The sequence below is a fragment of the Lineus longissimus genome, chromosome 18, assembly GCF_910592395.1.
Source record: "Lineus longissimus chromosome 18, tnLinLong1.2, whole genome shotgun sequence".
NCBI lineage: Eukaryota > Metazoa > Nemertea > Pilidiophora > Heteronemertea > Lineidae > Lineus > Lineus longissimus.
This window is the reverse complement of record NC_088325.1, coordinates 3,908,167-3,925,658: the sequence shown is the minus strand read 5'-3', so window position 1 is coordinate 3,925,658 and position 17,492 is coordinate 3,908,167. Positions and strand designations below refer to the sequence as shown.

The 17,492-nt window shown below is 40.1% G+C and overlaps 1 protein-coding gene across 1 annotated transcript in view; it reads right to left on the bottom strand.

The window, feature by feature from the left end:
* Window positions 1–14,228, bottom strand: part of LOC135502528 (neural cell adhesion molecule 1-A-like) — a 148,480-nt gene extending 134,252 nt beyond the window's left edge. Inside the window, exon 1 of the mRNA XM_064795457.1 lies at window positions 14,153–14,228. Within this exon, the coding sequence (XP_064651527.1) occupies window positions 14,153–14,207 (55 nt within the window). The 5' untranslated portion in view covers window positions 14,208–14,228. The remainder of the gene's footprint in view (window positions 1–14,152) is intronic.
* Window positions 14,229–17,492: the final 3,264 nt, after the last annotated feature.

Here is a 17,492-nt window from a genome sequence, read left to right as displayed (position 1 = left end):
TGAAAAAAAATTGATGAAGAAAGTGCCAGAACCACCAAACCGCGAGGATGGAGTTAAAACGTCTGTCTCTCTTACTAAAATTCCCCAGTGACATTCAGCGCCACCTGTAGTGGTGGCCGTAGTTTTGCTGACACTCTTTTGAGAACGATCTGAACCCTCTTAAAGTTGCACATATGTCATGGTGGTTGTCCATACTTGTGAAGTTGGAACGACACCGACGAACAGGTAGGTGGCGCCCGTGTGTAGCATGAGCATTGTATATATTGCTATTAACGTCATCTATGAGGCAAGTGGTAACCGTCATTTACATCACGCCGATTTTCGCAGATTCGGGACTTCGTCACGGCCGCAAAATTCCTTTGAACATGTAGGGGAGTCTATACAACACCGCTGTGTCCGTCGTCGTATCTTGTTTCAAAAACAGTGAAACGTTTCTTAACCGCTGGGCTATGAACTTTGTACACAGGACCCCCCCCCCCCCCCCAGGTCAGGTGACCCCTGACAATAAATTCCGATCTGATTCTTGATTTGGTCACTAGGGGGTCAGAAGTGGAAACCTAAAAAGTGTGACATCTCTCTTATGAGAGACTTGTTTTCGATAAAATGTTAATGGTAGGTTCTCCTAGTAAGGATACATCACATATCATACGGGTTTTTGATTTGACCTAATTTTCAGAGCCGCAGAGGTCAAATGGCGTAAATTGTGTCCGTTTGAGTGTAACTATGGCACGTTTCTTAACCGATAAAGCTATGAACTTTAAATTAGGTACACATGACTCCATACATCATATAACCTTTCACACCGAATTTCGGTCTGATCTGATTCTCACCTTGGCCACCGGGGGGCCAAAACTAAAAAAGGTAAAAAGTGATATATCTCACTTAATAGAGACTTGTTTTCAATTTTATTTTTATGGTAGGTATTCAGAGCAAGGATACATCACATATCCTACGTGTTTTCGATTTGACCTAATTTTTAAGGTCGAAGATGTCAAATGGCGTAAATTGGCCGTTTGAGGGTAACTCTGGCGTGTTTCTAAACCGCTGAAGCTATGAACTTGAAATTGTGTACACATTACTCCCTAAATCAGACAACATCTGACATCAAATTTCGGTCTGATCCGATTCTCGACGTGGCCACCAAGGGGGCCAAGACTAAAAAAGGCACAAAGTGTGATATTACACTTATTACTAGTGACTTGTTTCAATGATATTAAGTAACTTGTTTTCGATGATATTTTTATGGTAGATCACATCTCATACCGACTTTGGTTTGACCTAGGTCTATATATACTCTATACATGTAGCATGTTTCTTAACCAGGATGAATTCCTAACCACCAAACATCTATACGGTGAGCACAATGGCCCTTGGCCGTTTCATTAAACTCGTTTCCGATGGATTTGAACCCTTCCCTCAAAAAAACACATTACTTCTGCTTAAATGAGAGGTTTTTTTATACATTGCGTACATGTCGGCAATTTAGTTCTCTGGTGCTATACCGAAATAACAAGTCGAGGTTCATGACGTAACGGACGGTCACCAGTCCTGCCCTGGCAAAGGAATAAATAAGAATTATATCTTTAGTTCGCAATATATACATACATAGATCGGTTAGGTAATACACAAAATCACTCGAGTGGGATTTCTGAGGTATCATACTACACCCGAGTGATGGTATTTGGCTTGGACACTAGTATTGGTCTCGAATTGGTTGCCTTTATTCAAGTTGATCTCTCAAAGCAGGACATCTCTCTATAATGAACAGCAATTGTCCTGCAAAACATGTTTCGAAAGTTATCCAGGCTGTAAATTAAACACAACTAGGTGGCTTTTTCCGATTCAGCAACGGTTCCTCTAACTTTACATCTGATTTATCCGATATTTCTCCGACTTTGTTAAAAAGGTCGGATTTCCGGAAAACCTGTGAAAAATAATAGCGCTTCCCAAAATAGGTCATTGTTAATCAAAGTCAAGAATCATATTGGACCTAAATTCGGTGTAAGAAGTTATTTGACCTGGAGGGTCATGTGTACCAACTTTCAAGGTGCTAGCCGTAGCGGTAAAAAAACGTGTCATTGTTACAATCAAACGGGAACTTTTGCCATTTGATCTATTTGACCTTGAAAAGTAGGTCAAATAAAAAGTCATACGACATTTGTTGTATCCTTGCTAGGAGAACCTTCAAAAATATGATTGAAATGAATTCGCTAATAAGCAAGATATTGCACTTTCTACCTTTTCAGTTTTGGCCTCTGGTGGCCAAGTCGAGAAGCAGATCAAACCGAATTTCGGCGTTGGAGGTTATCTGACATAGGTGATCATGTTTCAAGTTCATAGCTCAAGTGATTAGGTAACGTTCCATAGTTGTACTCAAACAGCCAATTTATCCCAATTGACCTATGTGATATTGAAAAGCAGGTCAAATTCAAAACTTGGACGACAGATATGTGATGTATCCTTGCTCGGAGTACCTACCATAAAAACAAGTCATTGATAATAAGCGCGCAGCAGAAAAGCCGAAGGCTTTTCTGCGAAGCGCTACTATGGTTAACGTGCATACGACGTATCCAATGTAAACAATGTTTCTCAAGTCCATGGATTCGTTTCAAATGGCTTAAATTTGACTTAAAATGGCCGCCAGAAGAGATAAACGCGCGAATGAAGCAACTCGACTATTCTGAGCTCCGAGAGAGAACCACATGAATATTCACACGGTTTTTTAATCACACTTCAATTTCAGGGGGTTTACCACCCCCGACATATGTGTTTTGATTTTTGAAACTTTAGTAATAATATCCAAAAGATGCTTAAAATGGATATAATCCCGAATTAATGAAGCAAAAGACGGGCAGGCGTTTCGAGAAAAAAAATGTTATTTTGAGATTTCAATAAACCTTTTGAACGAATTCCACATGGGCCGTGGTGGGATCCGAAGACCCCTCAAGGAGGAATGTATGTTTTTATGGGGTACCATTGGTTTTGCAGATCGTCTGTTTTTTTCTAAAGAATAATCAATATTCGCTAGCAGGCTTTTTATGCTCCCAGGTATGAAGAGGGTTCTATTATCCTCGAGTTCTTTGTTCACCAGTCTGGTGTCTTCAAGTCTCTTGGCCAGCAAAAACCCTTTCCAACCAATTTTTTATGCATTAACCATTCGGCAACATGTTGGTGGGGAAAAAAACTGATCCCTAGATCCCTGACCCCTTGAATTGGTTGCCCAGGTACGACCACAAGCAATTGTCTCAAGGAAGCCACCAGTACGACCTCTTGGGAGTCTTGCCAATATCATGCCAGTGAAAAGGAAGGGTAATGATGGTTGAGGGTTGCAGTTAGGGTACCATCAAAGTAGTACCTCTTCCTCGCTCTGGGTTAAACGTGTCAAAGGACTACACCATCATGAAGGTTTGGGGGTTTCACTCGAGCGCCCCAGGGTAAGCAGCTCGGAAGGACTTATTGAGAGGCCAATAGGGGTTTGAGGGGCCTCCCCCCCCCTCCCCCCCAATGCACTGGCTTAAACATGTCAGAAGGATGGGGGTTGGGGGGGGGGGGGGGGCTCTCCATGGCGACAGATGCGCGAGTTCAATAGAGCTTGCACTTTACATTATAATCTGCCAGAGTCCCAGACTACGATAGTCTGGACACCTTTCGGGGGGGGGACATTTTCCATTTCTTTGCCGGCTATTATGACGATGGAGTTGAGTTACTGCTAATGCGATACACGGAGAAAACTGTCTATCAAAACAAAAAATTGGCGGAAGGAACTACAGCAGGGTCCCAACCAGGGGGTTTGGGGGGTTCCCCCCAACCTAAAGGCGCTGCGCGCTTACTAGGGCACTGCACTGATAATATTAGCTGAATGGCTTAGAAGCAAATTGGGCTAAACCATTTCCTTTATTTTTGAGGTGATGGTTTTTAAAAGTTATTTTGGGTAAATAAAAACCCTAAAGACCTTTTCAACATATCGTTAATCTTTTAAACCTTGGTCATAGAAATACTATAGGTAAGACTTCTCTGTTATGTATAAAGGGCATCCACAGTGCTGCATAGAATGGTCATAACACAAATTCGGAAAAAATGTGGTTAGCCCACTCTGCTTCTAAACCCTTCAATTAATAATATTGATTATTGTTATTATTATTAAAAGCATTTTTATAGCGCTTCACAATATAGTAAAATATGCATGCATTCAATAAGTAAATACAATGTACACAGTATGATTATGAAATAAAGGGAGGTGTTGCACTTTTTATTTTTTTCAGTTTTGCCCCCTGGTGGCCAATTCAAGGTTCAAATCGGACCGAAATTCGCTGTCAAAGGTTACCTGACCTGGGGGTTTCAAGTTCACAGTCCCACTGCTTAAAAACGTGCCATAGTTTTTGAAATAAGATTAGGATGATGGACGACGGACAGTATGGTATTGAATAGACTTCCCTAGAGTGAGCCAAAAAGGTCCAAATATCACCTTTTTTTGGTTCATGTGCCTATTCAAAAAATTCACATGAGCCTATGAATGGTGCTTTATGACCGTCATTCTGTTGGCCTAGATGCACGACCAACAAAATATACAATGCCGCATTCAATTACCTTATTTTATATTTGTGATATTGAGAAACTAGAGGCTTGACGGCCTATTGCTTCGCTGGTTGTGTGAGTATGGTTGCTAAGGAATCGTTCAAAAGTATTACATGCACATACACAGGAAGGGGGGGGGGGTGACGATGCGTATGGAAAGCACACTTGGGCCTGACATTCGTTAAATCGTCCGACACGAAGGCAATCCATTTTTTATATCGTACCGAAATATTTTTAGTCGGCCGTTTCTAGTATGGTTTCGATCGGTGAAGTCAAGATTTTAGAATTTTCAGGGAAAACTGCTTTGTGGGGTAGAAAAAAATCTTGAACGCGATCAAGAATTAAAAATACTTATTTTTCAAAAGTATACCCGGTTTATTCATAGAAATTTCCTCTGGAAACTCGCAAAATAGCATATGAATTTGCGCACTAGTTCATTTTGCATCGATCTTGGGCTGCAGGTTTTTCCACTCGATGCTTTCATTTACGTCCGCACTGAGACAACAGGCACGAGATCGTCAATGGACGTATATGGCTGGTTCTAGTAGACAAAATTCAGAATTATGCCACGGCATAAGAGAATAGTGGTACACCATAACTCAACCAATCAAAACATCGGATCTCGTGAATTATGCCGCGGCAGAATTCAGAATTATGCCACGGCATAAATAGGAATTGTGGTTCGACCAATCGTTTTATTTATGGTATGGCATAAATTGCACTTCCGTCCACAATTCCTATTTATGGCGCGACATAATTCACGAGTTCCGATGTTTTGATTGGTTGATTTATGGTGCACCACAATTCCGATTTACTTCCGTCCTCCATAAATGACACTTCCGTCCACAATTCCTATTTATGCTGCGGCATAATTCACGAGATCCGAGGTTTTGATTGGTTGATAAATGGTGCACCACAATTCCGATTTACTTCCATCCTCCATAAATGACACTTCCGTTCGCAATTCCTATTTATGGCGCGGCATAATTCACGAGATCCGAGGTTTTGATTGGTCGATTTATGGTGCATCACAATTCCGATTTATGCCGTGGCATAATTCTGAATTCTGTCCGATTTCGCCAGCCACAGACGTAATCATCATGTTGGTTGGCAGGCCTGGGGCCGCTGATCCACACTCGTTCTGTTCAACGATGTCAGTATTAGACTTATAGTCATGAAATTCAGGCGAACTTTCATTGGCAGTCTAAATTACCGGCATGTCAAAGGAATGAGTTAAAAACGGCCATGAAGAATACACAGACATCAAAGTTCATATTGAGAGCACAGACAGAGTCAACCGCAAATGTTTCCTGTTCTGTGGCGCTCTACACAGATTTGCTGGTTGTCCTGATTTCTAGATGATAGCTTAAACACACCATTTAATAAGTTTATATTGATGAAGCTGTCCTGAATAAGCAGATATATCAGTGTTCTTGTAGCTCCTGTCAAGTCAATAGCTTAATTTGCGCTTTTCTACCAGAATTGCCTGAGTTGTCGAGATTATTGCACGGGCTGTGTTGTGTAGCATGTAAACCAGAATAGAAGATGTGATTACGAGCACTTGGTCATAAGTGTTCTATAAAGTGACCTAAAATGGAATAATTGACCGCTACGGTTACCTGCGTGCACCTGTGTGACTGTCCGCTGTGGTAACACCACTTAACATAGCGGACGGTCATGACAGTGTCCACATGTAACCACAGCGGACCGTATGCCAGCTATAACTACATTTTAAGTCACGTTATGAAACACTTGGAGCCAAGTGCTTGTTATCACATCTTCCTTTTCTGGTGTACAGTCCTACCGGAAAGTAAATGCCCACCGTTTTTAAAAAACTATCACGGAGATAAAAAATATATTTAAATGTGGTTTTCAGCAGAGTATGGTATATTTAGTTGGTCATATATATCTGTGTTGGGTTAGGGTTAGGGCTAGACCCGCATTCTTCAAGTATGAGCTCGAGTTGACCAATGGGACATGCAAATACAGTTAAATTACCCACAACAGATGTTCTATTGTGAACATGACTAAATTCGATGGGTTTCTAAGTGAACACTTTCCTCTTTTGTGAGCCTATTTAAAATATAAATCTGGTTGAATCATTGCATGTTAGGTTTCTTTGGGAATCAGTTGCAACACACAGCCCTTGAACAACCCTCTGCATATTATTGTAATTGAACCATGACCATATGGGGAGTTCTCAAAGGTCGCCAGCTGTTTGACATAAGCAATTACCTGCAGGGAGTAAACTTAATCTTAAAAATAAAGAATTTAGCAGAAATGTTCTAATAAAAGCGAAAAAAAATGTGTTGCATCATAGTTCACCGATACATTGTGAAAAAGAACGAAAAGAAAATATAACAAACAAGTCAGTTTTTGGACATTACGCGGCAATAATGCCGGAACAAAATGCCGTAAATGTTGCAATTTACTAATTGATCTTTGGTGCTTACTTCGAAATGTGATAATGTCGATCCCATGCATTCAATGTGTCTGTCTGATGTGTTTGATACAGGTTTCAATGTGTTTTACCGTCAGTGATTTAACATAACTTTCTGGTAGCCTTAGAGGACCATTGGCATTATGATTAAGGGCAATATAGCCCAGCTGCGGGCTGCCCAGTCACCTCCTATTTTACATAAGTAGTTTCCATCAACAGATTGCAGAAAAAGGGAAAAATTCAAAATCTGACTGAATTATCGCGCTTTTCCGATGTTGACTCCGATTTGACCCGAGTTAGCTCTGCACGCATCGACTCTTTCCACGTGGAACGATGCACTAGTAAGGTCTCATTAGGTACTTTTTTGTATTCCGTAGTTCCTAAAAGATCATTGATTTCTTGGTCCTCACAGTTCGCCAGTGTTGATTTAGCAAAGACATGTTTTTTGGAGTTTCTGAAACCTGGAGCGCTACTCAATAGGCGTCTAACAAGAAACTCCGCATTTTACTGTTGTTGCCGACGTATATGTACACTGAACTTGGGATGTGCGTCAGCCTCCCGTTGAAATGTCGTCCAGTGCCAGTTGGTGCGTTTTTCGCTAATTTGTGCAAAATTCAACATCTCAAAAGTTCAATGGTTCACCCTCAACTTGTTTTATTTATGTGTAGCGTAAGCAACTGTCTTCCACGGGAAAATGGTCACTGTAAGAATTATGCAGGAAGAAATGTATAATATTTGGGGTTTTTCGTGATTGTCCGGTTCAATTTGCAAAAAATCCACATGGGATGGTGAACAGAGCTAGGAGCAAATGCGACGCTTATGATTTATTTAAAGAAATCAAATGCCCGATTTAACATCCTTCAGAATCAGGAGAATCGGACGTTTCCAGTGATATACGACACAAATGGGTTGTCCTCATGCAATCACTTTGGAAACGCATTTTAAAATAGATGTTACGTCCTGTTACTGGGGCACGTCATCATTGCGTACATTTGGGAAAAACTCCCTAACGAGACCTAAGGCGTTTCCTGGAGCTAGGATCTACCCCTTGACGTCCTGGTGCTGATATCGATTTTTCCGACGTCACGCTGATAGCGCTTGATTAACTGATAAACCAGAAGAAGAACAAACATATTGCTATAAAAAGCCGACTGTAGACTATTACTTTAATATACCATTTTCTGCTAAAAACCTCATTCAATTATATCATCCAATCTCACAGACAGATATGGTTAATATAAGCGCAATTAGTACCCTTAATCGGGTGTAGGGCTGCAAAAACACTGATTTTGACTGCTTGTTTTGGACAGCTCCACCAATATTAACCTATTTGCAGATGTGTTAGATCTATCATCTAGAAATACCTACCAGCAAATTCACGTCAAGTGCGATAGAACAGGAATTAATCATTGGTAGTTAAGATGGAGGTTTGGTCTTTCTAGGAAATAATCACATGTTGCAAGGTTGCTTTTAGGCAACGTTTCCCGCCACGAGAGCCTCCATCAGCCGAAACCATCTGTCAGTGGGCGAATGTTAAAAGATATCGAGAGTATGATATCAGCCTCAACCGCAACAGGGGGAATTCTTGCAGGAGGCGCACTGGGCGATCATAGGAGAACATATTGAAGCAACCAAAAACCATGTTTTCATTTCCTTTGCATGGGGACATTTAAAAACAAAGTGTTCACAACTCCTCCCCGGGATCTTGACGATTTGCAGGGCCGTATTCGACAAGAAGTTGATGATTTGCGCAATGACCCGGATATGGTCAGACGAGCTGTCCAGGACATGTGTTGGGCGGGGGTCCTGATCGAGTGGGATGATTGAGTAAACGACTTCCGTCGGACTCGTTATGAGGGGCTATCCTGAAGATACGATCCAGTGAGTCCTGGTGAAGTTTGATGGTTGGGGTGACTAGACAATTGAGAGATCGCAGTGAGAAGGCCCGAGATCGCCCCGTGTGTGTGTAGTCTGAACTGAGTAACTGAGTAAAGTCAACAGCCGAATATACGCGACAACAGTTTATTCGAAATACTTGTTCCGCATTATAACCGAGAGAGAAAGGTAAAAGTTGAACGTTGTATGTTGCAGTTGTACATAAGGAAAGAAAGAACCAAGTGAAGTATCACGTTTGAAAAGTAGAACAGAAGAAGAAACCTTGGTGCAGTTGGACGTTGCTTAAATACTTCGAGATATTGATTAACATATCGGATGATATTGATTAATATTTAGCGAGGAAACTGAAATTAGTATTGACTCATCATTGATCGTTGACGGCCAAGAAATCGGATAATATTGATTTAAATTTTGCTAGGAACCTAAAATTAGAAACACCGAGAATACTTCAAGATATTAATTAACATATCGGAAGATATTGATTTGCATTTTGCCAGGTACCTTATATTAGAAAGGCCGAGAAATATGGATTTAATAATTAACATTTTGCTAGAGATTAATATTGACCCGTCATTGACCGTTGATGGCCAAGGAAACGGATGATATATATTGATTTATACTTCACCAGGAACCTAATTTTAGAAACGCCAAGAAGTATGAATTTATTATTGATTCTTGGTAGACAAATATGGTAAGTAGATTTCCTCAGTGTTGGCACCTGTCTTGGAACCGGAGTTTACATCCTTACACATGCTCAGTCACTGCCAGCTGTGTGTCGAAAGGGAAGGAGGGCATGTTGAAGGTTTGGCTGTATAAAAAGTAAGGGATTATCCTTCCAGTTATTCCTGAATAAAATATCAGCCTTCCTTTCATGGATTGCCAAAACTTGGAAAAAGTGCAATTGAACAGGTCGTTTTCAATAACACTGTACTCGGTCATGTGTAACAGAAGTAATGTAAGAAAGGTACCAATGGAAAGGTGTTGGGCTCCTGTCAAATGGTAAACTTAATGTAAATTGTCAAAATCTATAACCTTGGCATTTTAACCCTATGAAATCGGATTATCTTTTTTGATACGCACTGTATAAGTCACCTATACAGGGTTTGATTTCGATATTATACGAATGCCTATCAATTGAGCACTACGTAACGCAAGCATGGCCTCATTGATGAAACCGGTATGTTGTTATGATACTTTCGAGCCCTCAGGGTAAGCTCGTCATGGTGCTATAAATAGCATCAGCGATAGTTTTTTAAATGGCCGCAGGATGGCGATAGCAATCAAAATTTATGAAAAAGTGACACTGACAACGTGGTTAGTGTTTACAGTGTGATTCTAATCTCCACAAAGATTCAGAAATCAAGATTCAGATAAGTTCTTCCGTAAATCATTTACTGATACATAACAGATACGTGAAGTGAAATAAACTTGTGCAAGAGTGAATGTAATATTTTGTCTATGATTACAGAGTATACCGGTATAATAAGGAGAGTTCCAACAAGCGCTCAGTAAATGTTATAAGGTCTGACCCTCCAATCATTGACTGGTGTAAAAGAATGGTCGTCCTAGGAATGCAGGGCCCCATACAACAGCTGTGTATTGTCAACGATTGTGGTTAATGGTTTGGTTTAGGGTTAGCTACAAAATCTTCAACAAAGGAACTCGGCGACTCTATTCACATTAACAAAAGGATCGGACTTAGATTCCGGGGGGACTTGCATTTCTTTTACATCGGATCAAATTTTCAAAGGTGTAAACACAAATAACCCGTGCATTTAAGAATGGTGTAATTACACCAGATACCTAGATGTAAGGTCATGGAGGTATGACTTACCCCGAAATATAGCTCCTCCCACCGTTTTAAATATAAAATGTCGTTGGCTTACCAACAAATGAGGCATTGGCAAAAACTGTGCAACTGCCAGTCACCTTTTTTGCCTCTGTAAGAATAACGTAATTCATCCTTTTGGGGCCAACAAGCAATATTTCATTCCACTCTGACTTTACAATGCAAGGCTAAAGTCAGTTACATTGTTATGATGATGCACTAAAACACAACTGTGTCCATGTTTGTCTTATTTTCGTCTTGAACAATCAAGGGTCGCCAGTGACTTTGCCCCTATGACATAAAGGACTGTGCTACCCAGGTGTAGATGCTAGATACGAATTCGCATGCCATGTAGTCAACCTTAACGCTTAGTGGGTCAAGATCGGTAATAGGTGGTACACAATCTCAAACATGTCAAACAATCAATAAACGTTGTTAATGTTAACAAAATAAAGGCTACAGGAACCAGATAAAACAATCAACAATCCAATAAATGAGTCTTACCAACAACCCCTCGAGGCTTCAGGAAACAGATAAAACAGACAACAATAATAATCCAATCTATGAAACAGTGTTACCGTTAACTCCTCGAGGTTTCAGGAGCCAGGTAAACGAATTAATGTATGCGTATTGATGGTGGGTAATTCTGGACCGTTGCAGTTGATGGAAGCCCGCGATGGAATTAGCAGCGCAACTAGGGTGAGGCTAGATCTGGAGTGTTTCAAGGAGGTTGGCTTATAAATAGAAAAGCACATGGCCAGCGTTTAGCACGTGACAGTCATGTGATTGAAGCTGAAGTAAAACATGGTGGCGCCAAATTCAGATTGGGAGAAGCACCGAAAAGAAAAGTGATATTTGCGACTTCATCCAGTCTTCTGGTGATGAATTTCCTATTACACAAACACTGGATTTCATAAGGAGCTATGAAATAGCTACCAAAACGGCATCTGTGAAGTATTCGGAGCTATGTTTGAATAATGTTTTAAATAAATAAACGTCTTATCTCAGAACAAACCTTGATGTTAGGCTTAAATTTGTTGACGGCACCATTGAACCCAGAACCCCCCTCCCCCATCCCAAGCCCCCATGGGTTAATGACTAACGGGTTAAAATGTCAATAAACTAAATGCCGACTGAAAATGCTGAGGAAACCAAGGGTTAACAAACTCCAATTCTTAGGTCCAGAAAGGGTTAATACTGCTCGAGTGATTTGCTCACATGTGCCGATCAGTCCTATTAAAAAGGAAAGGGGACAAGAAAATGGTTAATACGGCAAATGTCAAAACATTGGGACAAGAAAGAGTTAATGCCAGGGGTTAAATTTGAAATATAATTTCCCTCAAAAAGTCCAATTATTGGGTCCAGAAAGGGTAAATAATGCTCTGAGTGATTTCCTCACATTTCCTCAACGATGCCCATCAGCCCTTAAAAGGTTAATGTCAGTTTGAAATATATAGTTTCCCTACAAAATATCAAAATATTAGGTCCGGAAAGGGTTAACCATTTTATTTCTCAATTCCATGTGCTGTACCACGTGGATGATCGATTAATAGAGTTGGCGAATGCGCTCTAAGTTGTAAACATTTACTGGAAAATAACCTTCTTGAAACACTCCGGATCTAGCCTCACCCAGCGCAACTAGGTCATGTACGTGCACACTTATAGAACAGCGAAATTCTTCCAACAAAGCTTCTCTCTTGCAGGGTTTGCCATCCAAGGTCGGACTTCATCTTGGTGGCACTGGCTTCTTGGTGGTAGGCCTACTGGCATGTGACGAAGCGTGCTGGTACTGGCAATAGAGGTACCCCAGAGCACCTCTAAAGTTAGAAGACAACTGAGCACCAATCTAAGCTTAGCGGGGTTTTATGAATAACACTAAGTATCCAACTAGGGTCAAAAATAGTTGCCAACTATGCTTAGCAGGCTTTTATGAATATCGGCCACTTGGGTAGTTTGTTCGACGGAAATGTAAGACCGCCCCGGATCAATGACTTCCTTCAAAAACACGAAAAAAATTATAATTCGACTTATGCATTCGGATCTGGGATCTTGGGAATACGATGTATGAATATTCACGTTAAAAGTTCCGACGTATAGGCTGCAATACGTGAAAAGCTTTTGATGTTCATGCTTGCTTCATGATCTTTTGCTTCATCACGCCGCCCAAGCAGAGTTGTGGTGCTTGAAATCAGCCCATATAAAAGGCCCTATATCTCTAGATCCGCATGTACGCGTCTGTTAAATACATATTTTTAGGTATGCCGCGGAACAGCCATTATTGCGAGGAAATTATTGAAGGACTCGGAATTCAGGAATACAAGTACCAGACGACTCGGAACCTGGACATGGCACTTAATGCCCGGTGTTAAAGAAATGCAAGTCCCCCGGAATCTAAGTCAGGTCCTTTTGCTAAAGTAAATAGAGTCGCCGAGTTTCTTTGCTGAAGTTTATGTAGCTAACCCTAACCAAACCTTTAACCACATTCGTTGACAAGACACAGCTATTGTATAGAGCCCTGCATTCCTAGGACGCCCACTCCTTTTACACCGGAACTCGATATTTTGATTACCCGGGCTGAGTAGAAATAGTTGCATTATATCATGAAACGAAACATTTTGTGATACTTTAATTTTTCTGTATATTTCGTGGATAATATTTTCAAAAGCATAACCTACCCACAAAGATCGCGGATTTTTTCAGTTCTAAAGCATTTTTTCCTCATAATCTGTCATAGATGATTATACTATGCGCATTAGGTTTCTGGAGCCCTTGATCCCGCTTCGGATTTTGTTTTATCTTCCTTCAAGATCGAACATTGTCCCCGACCGAAGAGTGAGTCTTCGGTCGGGAAACACCAAACAATAGCAAGGAAGCTGTTCCATAGATCAGCTATCCTCCCTATCAGCGCTCTTAATGCGCAAAACACTGCGAATTGCTCGAGGCGGGGGAACGCTAACTGATCGGCAAACCACGGCGAATAATCAAACGGTGAGAACTGCGATATCGACAAAAATGCCTTACTTTTATTGCTCTAAAATCGTTCTTCCTCATTCAATTTCAAAATTTAAAAGAGGTATTTGTGATAGATATATATTTTTGGTGAACTTTTTCATTCCCAAAGCGACGCTGCACAATATTTCATCTTTTATTTCTTTAGTGGGGAGGAAATATTCCCGAGATACACAAACTGAACGGCTAATCCCTCATAATCCCTAGGCAATCTTGATAAAATGAACCCAACAAAGGGCTAAAACGGGCGTCCTTACGGAAAAATCATTAGGGGCAGAGAGACGTAGTTGTGCTAAACTTGTTGTAAGTCAAGCTAAATCGCCGTGAAAATATCATAACCTGGGCAATCTCTTGGAATTTAGTAATGACATATTGTACCAATGAGTATGTACATTAATACCTACCGGTATGTGCAATAACCAGTAGCGTCACCAAATATAGTGCGACTCGGTTCTCCATATTTTCAGCGTATCCTTGTGAAAGTCCTGAAACCGAATGAGAGAAATTGGTTCAGAAAACAAAAGACATCTAAGATAGGGTGACCTACTGATCCACTATATTTGGGAAAAAACACTTATCTTTACACAGAGCAAACAAAAACTACCGATCGATGTCTATATCATTTGGAAAGCATTTATATCGAATGACCTAATTCTACGATGCAGTGGTCAAAATGTTTGAAAGTTATATTATTTCAACCAGGCCAGTAACATAAATCACTCGAACATGAAGTACGAGTAAAGGAACTTAAAGTCCATCATTCGTAAATGACATTATCACATTTCGAATTAAGCACCATATCATGATATGATTAGTCATAAGAACAACGGATTAACCCATTGTTGTTCATACCTAGGCGTGGCCGTCTAGAGTACTTCGTAAATGTTATGTCTGCATCGTTACCTGTTAAACATGCTTAAGTTATAAAAGGTATTTTATTTTACCTTCAATCATAGGTTTTGGCACTTTCGTGCCAAATTTATAAGTTTTTAAAATATAACTGGTAACTGGCGCAATAAAATGACTGGTGGAATATCCACACTCGGCGTGACGTGACCTCTTGCATGAGATGAAACAAATAATGTCGTATTCAAAGTCGTTGTGATGGCCTACCACTAAGTTAACGTGTGTTTTTTATATCCGAACGGATTCACGTTAGAATTTAAAACATCATTGTTGTATAGTACCCCCAGGTATATGGCACGACTTAACCCGCCGGCCATGAGGGAATTCCTTTATGGCCCAGTGGTTGGCGCGTTGGCCCCAGAGTGGAAGTTAAGCAACGTTGAGCGCGGTCAACCTTTGGATCGGTGACCGGCGCGTACAATACAATTGTAAAGCTGCAGTTGAATTATCAATATGATCACAGTTCAATCATATCTACACACAATTCCAAGCTGATGCCAGTAAATGTCTATTGCGCTGGATGTGTTATGTGAACCGTATATCAGGATCAGATCCATTGAGCTTGTAGTCCGGAAGAACTGCCAATCATTAAAATAGCATGTGTCTCAACTATTGATGATTTTTTCCACATCCGCCCAACATTAGTATTGAAGAATTACTGACTTTGGACAGGTGTCTCAAATTGTTTTGATTTCTCCGATCCACGTCCGTGCAAAATCATTATCGAAGAATTACTGACTGTGCACATGTGTCTCAAGATCAGGATTGAAGAATAAATTACTTTGGGCTGGTGTCTCAAAATCAGGATAGAAGAATTAATAACTTTGGGCTTGTGTCTCAAAATCAGGATTGAAGAATAAATGACTTTGAGCTGGTGTCTCAAAATCAGGATTGAATAATTAATGACTTTTGGCTGGAGTCTCAAAATCAGGATTGAAGAATTAATGACTTTGAGCTGGTGTCTCAAAATTAGGATTGAAGAATTAATAACTTTGGGCTGGCGCCTCAAATTGTAATGACTTTTCAATGCCCATCCAAAATCAGTATCGAAGAATTAACACGTTTAATTTCAACAGCTCTGAAGTCTTTGCCTGATCTTCGTTTTTACACAGTAGAACAGCTGAAGAGCTTTTTTGTATTACACGATATCAGGCACATGGGGGGAGGGGGTGTTCTGCGTAATGACGTAGTAACCTCACTATCACACCTCAGAATGGTGAGAATGGTGGAAGAAAGCTTTTGCAATGCCGACGTGAAAGAACGAACGAAAATCGTCAAATGACCCCGGCAAATATCGAGGAGTAGGATAGAGTCGACAGATCATCATTCGTGGTACATGAGTAGATAAGCACAAAAAATAATCACCTAAACAATTCATTAAAATCTGTCAAAAATCAACCGTACAGAGCGGAAAATATCCGAATTCAGTGCACTACGTCAATATACACAGAATACAAAAAAATATTTCGCTACCATGGTTACTAAAGTGAAAAGATTGTGTTTGGCCTTGAGAGAGAGAAAGACAAAGAATTCAAATAATTCCGTCCAGTAGTTTTATCTCCAGCGCCTCAAACAATGAATGCGGACATAACATTTAAGACCATGCAATATGCAACTTTTCTATGTGCATAATATAGTCAAGTGGTAAATTGATTAAAGGGCCATTTGTATTCTAAAGGGAAATTTTACCAAGCTCTCGGTTAGCTGCCCAGTTACCTCCAGTTAGATTAGTAGTTTCCATGTATTGCACAGGAAAGCATTGAAATATGTTGACTCCGATTTGACTCGAGTTAGCCCTCTATGCGTTGATCCTCACAATATTTGAACTAGCAAGTGGAAACGATATTACAATTTACAAAATGAATGGATGTCATTTGAGAGAGCTTGACTTTACTACATTTATCAGAAAAATAAACAAAGGGACAATACGTGGTATTCCTAAAAGTGAAAGTATTTACGTGTGACTCATATGTAAAGCCTAAACACTCAGAGATATCGATCATGTTACATTAATTATGTCAATCTTGTATCTCATCACATTACCAGCCAAATCTGCTACAAAACAATCAACAAAATGTGGACTGATCTTCTTAAGGTTGATGGCGGTATATTATGTTGCGCTTAGTGATCCCGGTGTGATCCTAAAATAACGAAAGTGTTAGGTTACTGACCTACAATTGTGATTTACTGTCTGTCCAACAGAAATCATACTGTTTAAGAATGGACTAATAGTCAGTGTGATGAAATTAACATAAAATAACAACACGTTATCTGAACTGTGTATAGATTTTGGACATGTATTGTGCTTCCACTTCCAAGATAATAGAACTTTAGACAAGCGTTTATTTTCTTCTCTGAAAAAAACGATACATATACTTGGCCGAGAATCCGTAGTCACGACCTTGATGTATTGCACAATTACTTTAAAAAGCCTACTCGGGTCACAATAATTAAAAGTTTTTCGTGTGTTCATCATGCCAATTCACCGCCTCAATATGTACATTAGGGGAAAATTCTTGGTTTATTTTGTGACATTTTGATGAGTACATTCACTATTTTCCACTATTCTAATGTGTATTTATGAAAACTAGGTCAACACTCATGATGTCAACTGTTCGCCGAAACGCATCAGTGAAAAGCAAGAAAACAAAGCAAATGAGGATCGAAAGGTTAATTATGTTTTTCGATAACCACAATATCATGATTTATGACAGTGGCCTTATCAAAATGTGTCATAGTCCACTCAGGTGAATCAGAAAATTTGTACAGATTTTGGATATGTTTTGTCCTTCCACTTCCCAGATAATAGAACTTTAGACAAGCGTTTATTTTCTTCTC